This window comes from Pygocentrus nattereri, chromosome 15 (genome assembly GCF_015220715.1).
Source record: "Pygocentrus nattereri isolate fPygNat1 chromosome 15, fPygNat1.pri, whole genome shotgun sequence".
Lineage (NCBI taxonomy): Eukaryota > Metazoa > Chordata > Actinopteri > Characiformes > Serrasalmidae > Pygocentrus > Pygocentrus nattereri.
The window spans coordinates 18,718,707-18,735,112 of record NC_051225.1 but is presented as its reverse complement, the minus strand read 5'-3'; the positions used below and the strand labels follow the sequence as shown (position 1 = coordinate 18,735,112).

The following is a 16,406-nucleotide window of genomic DNA, read 5'->3' as shown; positions in this document are numbered from 1 at the left end:
CCAAGCAGCCTGACTGCATGTCTTTGGACTGTGTTTGGACAGTTTACAGTGGCAATACACATAGTAAATATATGTCAAATTACCAGAAGTCTTTATTCATTATGTGCAAAAGTTTCACTTTAGTCATAGACATGGTAGGCAATTATAAACATCATCTCATATATTAACCAGAATTTCTTTAGCTCTTTCCGAACAAGCCAAGGAAGCCCTTCCTTCGTCCTGTAAATAACACATATAAGTAGCATTAGATTGTTAAATCTCGTTATAACATTGCATAGAAAACATTGTCATTATGCAACAGACCAAGGCCTAATCCCATTTCACCTCGTAGCCCTCAGCCCTCTGTTTTGCGCGTTCACGTCTAGGGTCAGGGTCACTTTTTGTTGAGATAGCGGGTGTGAAGTGTTGGGGCTACGTGACCCTCCAAACGGAGTGTTATGAGAAAAAAATAAAAACCGGCAAGATGGAGTAAAAACGACCCACAAATGTACCCTCTCCGTTAAAAACTATAATAACCATGTATTATTTTAGTTTAATGTAGTTTCAGTGTATTATGGTTGTTTTCTTCATAACAAGCACAACAATTCACTACAAAGTATGTAAATGTCTCGGTAGCTAGCTAGCTAACTTTCCCGTTCCAGCTTAAATAGTCCAGCAGTGTTGACGCCTGAAGTGAACTGCTGCACCATTTAAGGTGGAACGGGAAAGAATATCGGATCTTTGGTGATACGAATTTCAGCTTCGTATCACCAAAGAATTATCGGTGGGTGATAATAAATAATTGTCTTATAACCCCTCTTAGAAAGCTTAGATGCCCTAAATGTAACTAAAGCCCAGCAGTAAGGAGCTGAACTTTACCTTCCTCTGCTGTCACTGAAGACGGGTAGGGTCGCCTACAGAGCAGCGCTAGAAGCTGTTAATGAAGTGATGTGTGTCTGTTTTTTTATTTGAGGGTTTGTCCCATTTCGTAGTGCAAGATTTCAACCACTACCCTTTGTAACTACGTTCCAAGGGGTTAGGGTGACACTCGAAAACAAGGGTTAGGGGTACAAAGAAGAAATGGGATAGGGCCCAAGCGTTGGGACTACAGAGCACAGACTTGTACAAAGTAAAATGTGATATGGATATTTTGTGTAGTTAAACAGATTCAGGTAAAACATGCTTCTGGTCACTTTCCCATGTTTACTTATAATCAGATGTCAAGATTACGTGTCACAGAATACAAACGTACATCAATTTAATCAGCCTTTTCATGGCTGTAATATAGTACATATCCTCCCATATAAATTTAAAACAGCCTTTTAATGTAGGATGTATACTTTAATACAATTCTAAATAAAATATATTACATTTTATTATGCCTCTCCATGGATCACCACCTTATCGTTGTGGAGGGGTTTACGTGCTTGAATGATCCTAGGAGCTATGTTGTCTGGAGCAAAAGCTCCTGGTAGGGTCTCCCATGGCAAACTGGTCCTAGGTGACAGGTCAGACAAAGTGTGATCCAAAATTCCCCCTATGAAAATAATTATAAAACAGGACTTGTGTACCCTGCCCAGAACAGGGTTACCGGGGCCCCACCCTGGAGCCAGGCCTAGGGGAGGGGCTTGCCAGCGAGCGTCTGGTGGCCGGGCATTTACTCATGGTGCCCGGCCAGGCCCAGCCCGAAGGGGTTACATGAGTCCCCCCTCCCATCGACCCACCACCAATGAGAAAGGCAGTAGTAGGGGTTCGGTGCTTTGTGGATCGGGCAGTGTCCGAAGGCGTGGGCCTTGGCGTTCTGATCCTCGGTTGCTGAAACTGGCTTTTAGAACTTGGAATGTTACCTCACTGGCGGAGAAGGAGCCTGAGTTGGTGCGCGAGGTTGAGAGATACCCGCTAGATATAGTCGGGCTCACCTCAACACACAGCTTGAGCTCTGGGTCCTTGAGAGGGGCTGGACTTTATTCTTTTCTGGGGTTGCCCATGGTGAGAGGTGGCGGGCAGGTGTGGGCTTTCACATAGCCCCTCGACTCGGCGCCTGTATGATGGGGTTTTCTCTGGTGGATGAGAAGGTAGCTTCCCTACGCCGTTGGGTTGGGTAAAGGGTCCTGACTGCTGTCTGTGCTTATGCACCAAACAGCAGTTCAGAGTACCCAGCCTTCTTAGAGTCCTTGGGAAAGACGCTTGAAAGTGCTCGTCCTGGAGACTCCTGTCCTACAGGGGGACTTCAACGCTCATGTGGGCAATGACAGTGTGACCTGGAGGGGTGTGATTGGGAGGAATGGCCTCTCTGATCTGAACCCGAGTGGTGTTCAGTTTTTGGACTTCTGTACAAACCACAGTTTGTCCATCACGAACACCATGTTTGAACACAAGGATGTCCATAAGTGCAAATGGCACCAGGACACCCTAGGCCGCAGTTCAATGATTGACTTTGTAGTCGTGTCATCAGACTTGTGGCCATGTGTTTTGGACACTCGGATAAAGAGAGGAGCCGAGCTGTCAACTGATCACCACCTGGTGGTGAGTTGGATCAGGTGGTGGGGGAAGATGCCGGTCAGACCGGGCAATCCCAAATGTATAGTAAGGATTTGCTGGGAACGTCTGGCAGAAGAACCTTTCAGATTGATCTTCAAATCACACCTCCGTCAGAACTTTGATCAGGGAGGTGGGGGACATTGACTCAGAATGGGCCATGTTCCGCTCCATTGTTGAAGTGTCTGACTGTAGCTGTGGCCGCAAGGTAGTTGGTGCCTGTCAGGGTAATCCTCGAACCCGGTGGTGGACACCCCAGGTGAGAGACGCCATCAAGCTGAAGAAGGAGTCTTATCGGGCATGGTTGGCCTGTGGGACACCAGAGGCAGCTAACGAGTATTGACAGGCCAAACGATCTGCGGCTTCAGTCGTCGCCAAGGCAAAAACCCGGGTGTGGGAGGAGTTTGGTGAGGCCTTGGAAAGTGACTTTAAGTTGGCTCCGAAAAGATTCTGGCAAGCCGTCAGGAGACTCAGAAGGGGAAAGCAGTGTTCCACTAGCACTGTATATAGTGGAGATGGTATGCTGCTGACTTCGACTGAAGACGTCATTGGGCGGTGGAAGGAATACTTTGAGGACCTTCTCAATCCCACCGACATGTTCTCGAGTGAGGAGGCAGAGTCTGGAGACACGGGAATAGGCTCGTCCATTACAGAGGCCGAAGTCATTAAGGTAGTTAAAAAGCTCCTTGGTGGCAAGGCTCCAGGGGTGGATGAGATCCGTCCCGAGTTCCTCAAGGCTCTGGATGTTGTGGGGCTGTCTTGGCTGACACGCCTTTTCAACATTGCGTGGACATCGGGGGCGGTGCCACTGGATTGGCAGACTGGGGTGGTGGTGCCTCTTTTTAAAAAAGGGGGCCGGAGGGTGTGTACCAACTACAGGGGAATCACACTCCTCAGCCTCCCTCTTAAGGTCTATGCAGGGATACTGGAGAAGAGAGTCCGGCTTATAGTCAAACCTCGGATTCAGGAGGAGCAATGCGGGTTCCGCCCTGGTCGTGGAACACTGGACCAACTCTTTACCCTCTCCAGGATCCTAGAGGGCTCATGGGAGTTTGCCCAACCAATCCACATGTGCTTTGTGGATCTGGAGAAGGCATTCGACTGTGTTCTCCGGGGTATTCTGTGGGAGGTGCTTCGGGAGTACGGGGTACATGGCTCTTTGCTATGAGCCATTCAGGCCCTGTACAAACAAAGCAGGAGCTTGGTTCGCATAGCCGGCAGTAAGTCAGACTCGTTCCCAGTGAGAGTTGGACTCCGTCAGGGCTGCCCTTTGTCACCGATTCTATTCATAATTTTTATGCATGGAATTTCTAGGTGCAGTCAGGGGACGGAGGGCTGTTTGCAGATGATGTGGTCCTATTGGGGACATCAGGCCGTGAACTTCAGCTTTCGCTGGATCGGTTTGAAGCCGAGTGTGAAGCGGCCGGGATGAGAATCAGTACCTCTAAATCCGAGACCATGGTTCTCAGGCGGAAAAGGGTGGAGAGCCCTCTCTGAGTCGGGGATAAGCCCTTGCCTCAAGTGGAGGAGTTTAAGTATCTCAGGGTCTTGTTCACGAGTGAAGGTAGCGGGAGATTGACAGGTAGATTGGTGTTGGGTCAGCAGTGATGCAGGCTCTTTACCGGTCTATTGTGGTAAGGAAAGAGCTGAGCCACAAGGCAAAGCTCTCGATTTCCCGGTCGATCTACATTCCCACCCTCACCTATGGTCATAAGCTTTGGGTAATGACCGAAAGTATAAGATCGCAAATACAAGCAGTCGAAATCAGTTTCCTCCGCAGGGTGTCTGGACTCCCCAAGATGATGGATGGATGGATGGACATTTTATTATGCTGATATTTGCTCTTCTACTTTGTGGTTATAAATAAAATTTCATTCTCTTTTCACTAATCCTAAATATTTTGATGAATATACTTTTATGTATGTAGGTTGGAAAGCTTCTCTGTTTCAAACAAGAACGAACGATTGAACTAACTGTGTTTCTTGTGTTACAAGAAGACCTTCTCTTTTTACACATAGAGGTAGTGACAGCATTTGCATTCCTGGCACTTTTGGCTGAATTATTCACAAACAGTATGTGCTGGAGACGTTGTCTTGTTAGGTTTTCCCCGCTCTCACTACATAAATTGTATAAATGAAGAAGAACAGGAGGTTTTAAACCTCCAAAATGTGAGCACCTGGGTGCCACATGCTTTGTCTTTATCATTCTGCTCAGTCATACTCACCTTCTTTGTCCAGCACTGTATAAATGGCCTCCATTCCTGACAACACATGGTCATAGACATGGCAATGCAGGAGCCAGGTGCCTGGGTACTGAGGTCGCATCACAACTGTCTGGAATGTGCCCGGGAATAGATCAAATACATCTGCACGGTGGACGCCACTTTGCTAGAGTTAGTCAGGGAGACAGATCGATATAGAGGGTGTGAACAAACCTTGGATATTTATTTGTGTATATATGTGTGTGTGCATGCAATGTTTGTGATTTCTTTTGTTTTACCTTGTAGTCAAAGCTGTGTCCATGGAAGTGTGCTGTATGTAAGTCTATTTCACTTCCCATTCCCATCAGATACCAGTAAACCTTATCTCCCACCTGCATGTTCAGCCCAGGAAGGTTTCCATAGAGCAGTCCATTTATTCCTGTAATGCATAAGCAGATGGTGATCATCATTTTACCACCATCATTACTGTTGTTTTGATAACTAGCTACATTGTATCTCTGGTAATTGGCATAAACAAACTTTTTTTCTAAACCGCTTATCCTTCTGGGTCGCAGGGGAAACTGGAACCTATCCCAACAGTCATTGGGCAGAAAGCAAGAAACACCCTAAACAGGTCACCGGTACATCACAGGGCAGACAGACAGATGCATACCCTCACACATAGGGGCAATTTATGTCCAATTGGCCTAATTGCACGTCTACTTACCATGCATTTTATTGCTTTCAATAAAGTCCTCGTCCTCTTTTAATTTGCTGGGAGGGTTTTTAACATGTGTTTTGATATTGTCATCCAGGTACCAGGACTCATTTTCATTGAACACCATAAACAGCAGTGCAAACTCCTCAATTTCTTTCTTTAGCCCTAACTTCCTCAGGAGGCTCTTCCGACAGATGACCAGTGGACCAATCAGTCCACTGTACAAATCCTGAAATAAAAAGACAAAGGTCTTGCTTATCCTTATTTTAGTTCAAAGTAATTGTTAAATTGTTCCCTTGTAGGTGCTCCTATGGGCCCCTATTGTGTTGTTACCCTACCAAATGGGTCTAGTTTATGGTGCACTTTCTGAAATCAAAGGGTTATATATGCTACCTTGTTAGCATCTACTGTTGAATAGTAGGCTCCAACACTGCATTCCTCCTGCTCTTCTGTTGGTCCAGCAGTCTTAGGAATGTACCAGGTGTATGTTTGAGTTTGTCCTTTAGAAAACGTTACACATGTTAATATATTAAGCTTTATATTTTGTTCGGTAGCTTTTTTCATCTCTTGTTTATATTAAAAAAAGCATCGCTCAGATGTTACACAATGCTGCAGGTACAAAAAAGCTGCAGAAGAACTTAGTGATACCTGGGGGTGTTGGGATGACTTGAGGAATCTCTGTTTTTATTCCATGTGCATGTATAGAGTATGGCCTCTTAGCCATATTCTTAAACACTATCTTTACTTTCTCTCCCACATTTCCATGGATCATGGGCCCTGAGGGGTTATATTTATAGAGATAATGAATTAATTTTCTCCACATTATAACATAGACATTCTCAGACATTGTATTGTTAGATATTTACCCATAATTCCTAAATGTTCCAAATCAGCAGGCCTTTCTTTTGGCTTCTTGAAGGTTTCGTCAGTGTACTCCCTGTACAGGACCTTCTTGTATTTGGAGCCAATAAATTTGCCCTCCTTTTTAAGAAATGGGTTGCCTGGACTGCAGACAATGAACAGTGGTTTCTCACTGGTATGTTAACGATTCTATTACTTGCTTAATATGTGCTATTATGTGCTATTACTTGTTTAATATGTGCTAGAAATACTCTGGACAGAATTTTCCAGGATGGTTGTGTTTCTCCAGCACTGAAGCTCACTATAGTTGTATAAGACCACAGCTACTACAACATAATAGTGGTCACTAATCATCCTCCTAGAAATCTACCTTCCTGTGGAATTCACCGTCCAGTCCATATCTAACACACCTGATACAAGTGGACAGTATAGGTGATCTGGACAAAATGTGTTCAATTACAGTTGCAAGCAAACTCTTCAGAAAGGTATATCTCTAGTAAGTGGACTGGTGACATTTAACACACAACATCATCTAAGAGCAATCTAACAGCTGGTCATAGCCATGTAGCCTTACAGATATGGTTATGTTTTAGCATTTATGTTTGCATTTTAAGATTATTAAGTGACCCATATTAGTCTCACAATAGCGAAATTTCACCTCGACAATCTAACAAACACACTAGTGAAGACACACACTAAGGGGCAGTGAGTACACTTAATCCCCAAAAATTGGGGATTAGGTGCCTTGCTCAAGGACACCTCAATCCCGTCCTGTTGGCTCAGAGGATCAAATTGGCTGGTTCCCTCACCTCTAGCACATGACTGCCCCTGAGCACTTTTATCTTTAACCCTAAACTTAACCTGTACCACATCTTAAAACAGGATGACTGAATAGAAATATCCTGTGAAATCTGCAAACACTCTGCAACTTTACCTATCTTTAAGGCCATGAAACATCTTCTCTTCCCAGGTGCGAGTGGGAGAGTAGTCCCAGTCCATCTCTACAGCAGCAATGTAATATTTCTTCTGGTGCAGCATCATCTCTGACTGCCTGCTAAAGATACTGCACTTCTCCACCGTGTAGTTTGCACTCATTCCTGCATGGATGTCGTCAGCAGTCTTGCATGTTATTTGAAACTGTCCTGTAGTGACCAGACATACCAAGAAAGGATCATATTTGAGTGAATGTATATGTTTCAGCAATGAGCTGATTTAACAATAGGAAAAGATTATATATTTTATGGTGATAATGATTCTCAAGGGTTACTACAGTGAAATAACACAGCTGTTCAAACTCTCTTTAAGAGTAGTAAATAGTGGAACAGGAGGAGTACCCATGCTGTCTGGTTCCATAATGACAGTGTGCGAGACATGAGGGAACACAGTGATGGTATCTTTACGGGTTCCCCTATAGAGGAACCTGTTTCCTTGGAAGTAAATGCCATGGATGTCTCCTTCTGAACCCAAACCAGAGACATGCCAGGAAACTTTGTCTTCCTTGCACATTGTCAGTCCTTTGAGATTTCCATACATGTATCCATTGATTGCTGAAGATACAATACATTTTAGAGAAGCTTTTATTAGTGGAGTGCTTTTTTGTAAACCAAGATATTTAAAACTTTTTAAGTACTCACAGTGCATTTTATTTGACAGCTCAAAGTCTTCATCATCTTTTTTCACAGATTTAGGTTTCTTTGCATATCTGTTAATATTCTCATCCAAATACCAGCTCAAGTTTTCATCAAAAACTGTAGCAATCAAGTGGAATTCTTTTTTCACATTTTTCTGCAATGTGACCAGTGCAATGGTTAAAAGTCCAAAAGTAAGCAAGCACAATATGTAACTCTGTTGATCTGTGTCTCAACAAGCACTTTGCACTTACTTGTTTGCCTGCCTTGAGGGTTTTGGATTTACAGATCAAGAGAGGTCCAACCAGTCCAGAGTGGGTATCTCGAATTGGGTCCACAGCAGAATAGTACAGGTAGGTGAGACAGTCAGGATCACTTTCAGTCGGGCCTCCACCCTTAGGCACCACCCACTCGTATTTATAGGTACTGTCAGTATGAACCAAGGCAGCAGGAAGGGGCTCAATAACTCCTAAAAAATGCAAGAAGAATATAACTTATGTTACAGATGTACAAAATATGTACTGTATGATTGTATACATATCATATTGCACCACAAACAGAGAAAAACAAAAAGGAATAAAACTGCAGCCTTGTAATCTTAGATCAGTACAGTTAATGGGGGGTCTTAAACTGAACCAGTAGCTGATGGATCAGCATCAAGGCATCATAAACAAATCATGAATTACACTAAAAAGGAACTTTCTACTTTTTTGGGTTTGGATTTGGCCAGATAAAACAGAAGACAGAGGACAAAAGACAGTTTTGTGAAAGTAAGCGTTCTACAAAACACTCTACATGAAGGCTTACAGTTACGTAAACCTTGTGTTTCTCAACACCTCAACACCATGGCAGTGCTGTACATACTTGCTTCTTTTTTGAGTTCTCTGAGCTTTTTGGCAGTGTATGATTCTACAGGAACAAAAAACAGATGATTCAGTGTTACAGTTACAGTGATGGCATATTCTTATGAAAAATGTCTTAATTTCTTTTCTACTTACCTTCTAAGACATTATGGTAGAGTGTGCCATCCATCTCAATGCTGTACTGCACACCATGAGCTTGAATACTGTAAGGCCGGCTTGCTTTATTCCTAAATGTTACCTTTATGGTGTCCTCTTCCTCTGCTCTGATGATTGGTCCTATGAGAGAAACCACAGAACGCTTTACTGACCACAAACTTTTAGGACTGGATTGTCTCACGTGGATTACATTTGAGTTTGTGCACTTTTAATGGCGAGTCTCAACTTGACGCCTTTGCTCAAGGAATCTTTTTTATGTGAAGCACATCATGGAACTGGCTTGTAAAAACTCATGTTTCTCAAAATAATTGTTCACATTTTTCAAATATGAGGTGCTTTTCCTATAAAAATCACTGTTGTATGTAAGCCATAGTAAAGTTTGAGAAATCAGATTAGACGTGTCAGAGAGACTATACCCAGAATGCCAAGGTGCTGCTCCTCAGGTGTTCTCTCCTTGCGCTTAGTGAAGGTGTCATCTGTGTATTCCACATACTGGACCTTCTTGTATTTCCCTCCAATGCGGTCATCGCGATTATCAAAGAAAGTGTCTGCCATACTGTGGATCAACAGTTGGTTATACAGAGCGTAATGGATTGCACAACTGTTTGGATGCCATGCAGAATTAGCAATAGATGTCTTCACCTGTCATCCTCTAGTTTGATGCCAGTGTACTGGTTAATCTGTGTAGGCCCATAGTCCCAGATGACCTCTTCAGCTGCTATGTAGTACTGCCTGACCTCTCCAAATGGTCTGGGTTTATGGACATTGGGGAAACACTTCTTGATCTCAAAAATTGCCTGCATGCCCGCTGAAGTGGGGTAAACATGGTTAAGTCAGTGCTGGCTTATAATGGTATTCATTAAGTACTTTTCTTAGTAAAAATAATTATCACTGCATGACAGCATATTGAAAATGCTTTGTATATTTGGTTTATTAAAGGTTAAATGTGTTTCTTAACATATTTCTGTAACCCTGAACACAGTGGGGAGGTGCTGTCCTGCCTTACCTTCCAGGTGATCGTTGACCTGGCAGCTCAGTAGCCACTGCCCAGGGTTGTCTGCTTCCATCTCTACATTGACAAAGGTTGCTGGGAACAGGCTTACTGTGTCTGTGTGGTGCCGCTTGTTTGTCAGGATCTGACCGTGGAAGAACGCAGAGTGGATGTCCACCTCATTCCCAATCCCAAACAAATGCCAGTGAATCTTATTGCCCATGCACATGCTCAGGTCCGGCAGGTTGCCAAAGACATAGCCATTAATAGCTGCAAAATAGTGGTTGGACAAAGACAAAGCTAAGAGGTTAAGCCCCGACACTTCTTATAGAAAGCTATCCTGAAGTGACTTTGATAACAGTTTACAGAGTGATGTTCTGCTTACAATGCATTTTATTGCTCTCTACAAAGTCCTCATCATCCTTCTTGACTTTGGTAGGTACAGTGCAGAATGTCTTGATATTGTCGTCAAGGTACCAGCTGAGGTTTTCATCAGAAACAGTAAACATGAGGGTATACAGGTAGTCACCTGATTTATCCCCATGCACATCCAGAGTACCTGAGGAATTACACAGCAAATGTGTACATTGTGTACTGGCAAATGTATGGACTAGGTATTGAGTGGTTTGGTTTTGTAAGATTTTTTTATTGCAATTTATTCTTAGTTTCCAAAATAGCAACTGAGGCTTTCCTTCTTACCTAATGGATATACCTTATTTATTAGACTTTTTTTTTAAAAAGTATTGTGTACTCTATTTTATACCCAAGTTTAAAAGAAAAAATTTAAAGTATACCTTTTTTACAGATAATGAGTGGTCCAATAAGTCCAGAGGCCATATCTTTCGGGGCATTGACATGAGAGTGGTACACCCGGGTCAAGCAGCTAGAATCATCCTTGCCAGGAGCGTGAGAGGGGTCCAGAGGCCATATGTAGCTGTATGTCTTCCCAGGAGCCACAGAATCATCCTGCTTCTCTGATGTCTCAGACATGTCTGGATACAATGCCCCTGAAAAGAAATAGAGCGTGTGGTGGCACATATTGAATTTTTTTGGCATTTCACAATGATCTATAATGCTTACATACAGATCCTTTTAAACATTTCACAGGTCAGGGTCAAGCAAAGAGGCATGGTTTTGTAATGTATTGCATACAGTAGGAACAGTATGTGGGCATATAACAATGTGTGTTGAATATACAAATGCAATATGCATTGGGCCCCTAAGCCAATACCTTCATTGGTCTTGTTGTAACTCATCCCATGTGGATGAATGGAGTATGCACGAGTGGCCATATTCTTTAAATGCACAACCACTATGTCATCTTCCTCCGCGCTGATGAGAGGCCCTAGGTAGCCCAGCCATTTTGGTTTTTCTATCTCCTGCCTGAAGGTGGCATCTGTGTACTGCTGGTAGACTGCTTTCTTATAAACGTGACCAATCCTCTGTTCCCCCTTCTCCAAAAATGTCCTTGCATGTCTGAAGCACATTAGAAATTGAAATACTTATAAATTAAACATAAGAAAATCAATATATTTATATTACTGACATTATGCAGAATGATCTTTATATACAATAAATAAAAGGCCAACACAATACAAGCATGCAATTTGTAGCCTTACATATTGCCAGTTTGTAACTGTAACGTTAGCCTTAAGTTGCACTGTATATCATAACGTGGCTATATATTGTGCCATTTCATGTTTGAAAGGTTCATATAGAAAACTATAAACTCACTCATCTTCCTTCAATGTCTTGTTTTGGATGAGGTTCATGCCACTAGGTGCATAATCCCATCGAACCTCTTTAATAGCTATAAAATATTCCCTTGTGATACAGGACACAGTTCCAACACTGCACAAAAATCCAAACAGATTCCCCCATAGCCTCCCCATCTTGTTCTTCTGGGACATGGATGTCAGAGTTTCTGGCTGTTTGCTTCATTCCTTTTAAAGGTAAAATGGTGAGCCATGCCAACCAATAGCAGAAGGATGTTCAAAGGTATCAGGACAGATGACTAATGTATTCCTCTGTCCCACATGACTGGAAAGACTACACTTGACAAACTCCTGACTTTTTGCAAATGTAATGCTATCTTTAAAAATAGTGTATAGGTTGAGTTAACCCTTATCACGACCACTGGAACAAAACATGGATTAGTTTGCTCGACTTGGACCTTGGACTTCTAGCCGATACATCAATGATCTGCCTACTGTGCTGTAATCATATGCTTATATGCATACATTTTTAGTAAGAACTGTATTCAATTTCCAGATACTTTGTTTCTTTTTCCTCCCACTTAGGGTTACATGTATCTATATGTGTGTATAAATATATATATATATATATATATATATATATATATATATATATATATATATATATAATCTTTTTTTTACCATGTTTTTCTCATATTCTATCTTGAGTCAGTATTATTTGACTTGACCCATTAAGCCAGATTGTCCTTTATTAATAACACTTTTATAAAAATATTATTTCAAAGATTTGAACTGATCACAGCCCTGAAAATAACATTATTTTTTAAAATATCAGTTTCTGGGCTCTAACTAGTTTATTCTTTATTGTTTTCTGTCTGACCTTTATGAATGTATGTCTAGATTTTCTTCCCAAGTTGCAGAGATTTGGAATTTCCAGCCTATGTGAATTACGCAAACTTGAAAAAATGCTTGAGAGCGCTGTTCCAAAATCAATAGAGTTGCGGATAATAGTCTAACAACATTGTATGAAGAAGCTCAAATTGCGGTGACAAAACCACAAATAGAATTTTTTTTTAATAACCAAAAAATTATAGCTATAAAATATTGACAGAACGCATGAATTGTTCCATGGAGAGTGCACGGACAAGGTAAGTCACTTTAAGAAAAGTCTTGTTCCTATAAAATGTAGTCTAATTCTAAAGTTTTTGTCTATCACCACTAGTGTTTGTTTGGCTGGAACACCTTGTCCATTACTGAATAACAAATAGCTATCTAGTGACTTTGCAAGAGCAGCATGCAGAAATATAAGCCCTTAAAGATGCATACAGGCTCCTGCAGCTCTAGGTGGACTAATCAGGTTCCTCCAACAAAGCCATGTAATCTCAGCATTATGGTGTATCTCACTCACACTTGGCTTCAGTGTTGTTACACAAAACATTATACAAAAATTTAGTTTATATCTAAATTGTAACACTTTTATTCATTTTAAGCCAGCACAAACATTATAAAAAAACAATAGAAATTTTCCTAAATATAGAAAATATCATTCTGACTTGACTGTCTTTGTCTATTTCAGTTAATAAGTTACAATGCCATTTTCTCAAAATGAAGACACTTATACAAAACAAACATACGTCATAAAAATACATTTGTCCTTACACAAAATACATGTTACAGTCTGGATAGTGTACAACAAAAACACATTTGAACCAGCTTCTTTCTGGACAAAAGTTCAATTCTTGTGATTTACCCCACCCTATGGTTACAGTGTCTCAATGAGGAGTACTCAATCAATAGTGTGTAATTTACAAATTCTTGTCTTATGTAATGGCATCATCAGCCTTTGGTCTGACTGAAAGAGAGTGGAAGCCTCATACTAGACTTGATTGATTGAAATTGACATTAGATTGATGAATGGAAGCAGACTTCTTCCAGCTGGGCTTACACAGGTTCCTCAAGCCCATTGAACTAGAAAGTCCCCAATAAACACTGCCAAATTCAAATGTTGCCTGTGATTACTGGCAGGTTCTAGATTGTCACAGTGTAGTCTGTCTGTTCTGTTTCTAAGTGTTCTCAAAGCCAGCAGTCCAACATTAGAATTTTGGTGTTTGTTGGGGAGGACTGCATGGATACACCTTGTATCTTCAGGCATTCAGGCTATATTCCTGCTTATAGCAGCAGGGCCTGCACACAGCATTGACTAGTCCACTGACGATTTGGATGACACAGATGAGGAACTCCAGGGTGCTGAGGCCTAGCATAATTGACAGCAACGTCACATTCCACTCCACAATGTGAACAGGCTGTATGCACTCAGACCAGCTTTCTCTCGCAAACAGGTATCTAAAGAGATCAAATGCAGAGGTTACAGGAAGGTTTTAAACAGATATATTGAAGCCCATGATTAAAAACACAAACACTAATTAATCCAGATAATTATTTGCTATCTTAATGAATTATTCAGTCACAACTATGAAAATAACATGCATTATGTGGTTATGAAAGTAAGCTCTGAAGTTAGGATCACATATGGGCACTTATAGTCTAAGGGCATACAAGCGTTTATTATTGATTTTTTTTTTTACTTAATGCTTTCTTGGAACCTCTTTACACTAGTAAAGGGACTTGAATAAGAGCAGTTGATAAATACCATGAATGAAAATGTGAACATAAACTGTAATAAATAAGAAGTGTAATAGGTACTAATTACATACTTCGGCCCATCACTCTCAAAAGGAGATCTCCATCCCAACGAGGTGAAGCAAAATGGTCCATTTAGCAAGGCGACAGCTGAGATGAAGAAGCAGTATCCAGAGCCAACCAGTCCAATGAGAGCAGCCAGCACTGAGCCACACATCTACATAATTACCAGCAAAGCACACAATCAAGGCAAGACACTGCTGAGGCAACAGACTAGTTGATCCCACTGTGGCCAGAACTTACTGGAGAATTCTCAGATAACAGGATGTGTGTATCGTGTCTGGACTAACTGACTGCAACATAACAGTAGACAGAGGACTCCTCCCTATGGACAGATGTAGTACTCACCGCACAGCTCTCAGTTCCACAAGAGTTGGCACACTTCCCCATGCATAAAAAAGTAATGGCAGGTATGAACATCTGCAAAGAGAGAGAGAGAGACAGAGAGAGAGAGAGAGAGAGAGAGAGAGAGAGAGAGTCATTAAAAACGGATATTTTGGTAATAACAACATAGTATCAGATAGAATGTTGAATTTAAGGATATTTTCCTTTGCTCAGACTTCATTACTGGCCCCAAAGAGCAAGCTTTCTCACTGTTTAATCTGTGAAGACAAGGTCTCCATTGTCCAAGCTTTAATTTGAGCTTTGCAGTACCATTCATTACATTCTTAATCTGCATGCAAAGCGACCTTGAGTAATTATGACTAGATTAGAGTTCATATACTTATGCTTTGACACAAAACAAATTCCATCTGAGTTGTTCAGTATTCTCTTTTGGTTGGTTTGTTTGTTTGTTTGTTTTCCAGTGTGTCGTTAAATCAGAGTAACTTCATATATGAATTCATGTTCATAATGTAAAATAACCTGCCATACAAGTCTCCAGTCACTGGTTCTGTTATAATATGAGTTAATTTAGTAATTAGAAATGACTTAGGAATTAATTAGAAATTGGAAAGAGTAATATAGCAAGACCTTCCACTAAAACGTGATGCATAATTATAATAATAAATTATATAATATAATATCTAACATCAACACAGGTATACATATTGATATATTGTGTTCATTTGCACAATTTTGTTCAGAGTATTGTTTCTACAATATGCTATACTGCCATAATGCCACAACTCTTTACAATCACCTCAGGAAGCTTAGTGGCTTTTAAAAGGTTTCACTCTCATTTCTTCATCAGCAAAACGAAAAGACCAAGAATATTACTTACAGCTATACCTCCACCTCCTATTCCCATGAAGAACCACACATACTTGGTCAAATGATTATCCTTCACAAAATCCATCTGTCCATCTGGGAAAAAGAGCAGCAAGTTGGCCACTATGCAGCAGGTGGCCAGTGGGATGAGGGCAAAGCCCAGAGACCGGGCGAACCCCAAAGAACACATCTTTCAAAAAGCAGGGAGAGGAGAACTGAGGGAAAAGCCAATAACTCCCACACTCTGGCAAGCAGCTGCAGCTGTAATCCAGGAAGGAAACTGAGGGAGGCTGAAGAGAAGCGTAAGCTTTTTAAGAGACCCTCCCCCTCCACTCCATGCACCCACACATCCCCACCAACTGCTGAGGACTGCTGTAAGGGATATGATGCAATGTCTTCCATTTTGGGTAGTATGACTTGTAGTGCAGGGAAAGCAGTGAGAGCAGCCAGGGTGACTTAATACATGTCCCAACAGGGAAGGAAGCCATCAGACGAAGAACGTCACAAACTCTCTGAGGCTTGGTGGTGAGGGTCCTGAGCTTGTCTTTTCCCTCCAAACAACTGCATCCTCTCTCAGATCTAGAGAGAATTGAAGCTGTCTTCACAGAGTTCCTGTCAAAAAATGTGGACACTTTTTCAGTTGTTGACATAATTTGAAAATGCCTGTTGCCCTTTACATTGTGTGTAAATGACGTGAAGAATGGACCAAAAGAAATGACCCAAAATAACTTGAAAAAAGTAGGTGGGTTTTTCCCTTCTCCTGTAGTTGCCATTTTGGAGATACAAGGTATACACACACACACACACACACACACACACACAACTGTACAACTGGTAGTGTATCTGAT

The 16,406-nt window shown here is 41.6% G+C and overlaps 2 protein-coding genes across 2 annotated transcripts; both read right to left on the bottom strand.

Annotated features, from left to right (window-relative positions):
* Positions 1-72: 72 nt before the first annotated feature.
* LOC108439431 (ceruloplasmin) lies at positions 73-11,865 on the bottom strand. Its single transcript, XM_017717849.1, has 20 exons — positions 11,669-11,865; positions 11,166-11,410; positions 10,729-10,941; positions 10,320-10,493; positions 9,950-10,204; positions 9,586-9,751; positions 9,360-9,499; positions 8,923-9,063; positions 8,789-8,833; positions 8,179-8,393; positions 7,931-8,081; positions 7,631-7,843; positions 7,231-7,438; positions 6,302-6,441; positions 6,084-6,212; positions 5,829-5,935; positions 5,445-5,664; positions 5,017-5,156; positions 4,742-4,904; positions 73-219 (listed from the first exon to the last, which is right to left on the bottom strand). Exons 1-20 carry the CDS (start codon positions 11,842-11,844, stop codon positions 179-181), a joined length of 3,282 nt encoding a protein of 1,093 aa, XP_017573338.1. The 5' UTR covers positions 11,845-11,865; the 3' UTR covers positions 73-178.
* Positions 11,866-13,110: 1,245 nt separating this feature from the next.
* tm4sf18 (transmembrane 4 L six family member 18) lies at positions 13,111-15,854 on the bottom strand. Its single transcript, XM_017717870.2, has 4 exons — positions 15,572-15,854; positions 14,698-14,769; positions 14,364-14,506; positions 13,111-13,992 (listed from the first exon to the last, which is right to left on the bottom strand). Exons 1-4 carry the CDS (start codon positions 15,746-15,748, stop codon positions 13,794-13,796), a joined length of 591 nt encoding a protein of 196 aa, XP_017573359.1. The 5' UTR covers positions 15,749-15,854; the 3' UTR covers positions 13,111-13,793.
* Between the last annotated feature and the right edge of the window lie 552 nt (positions 15,855-16,406).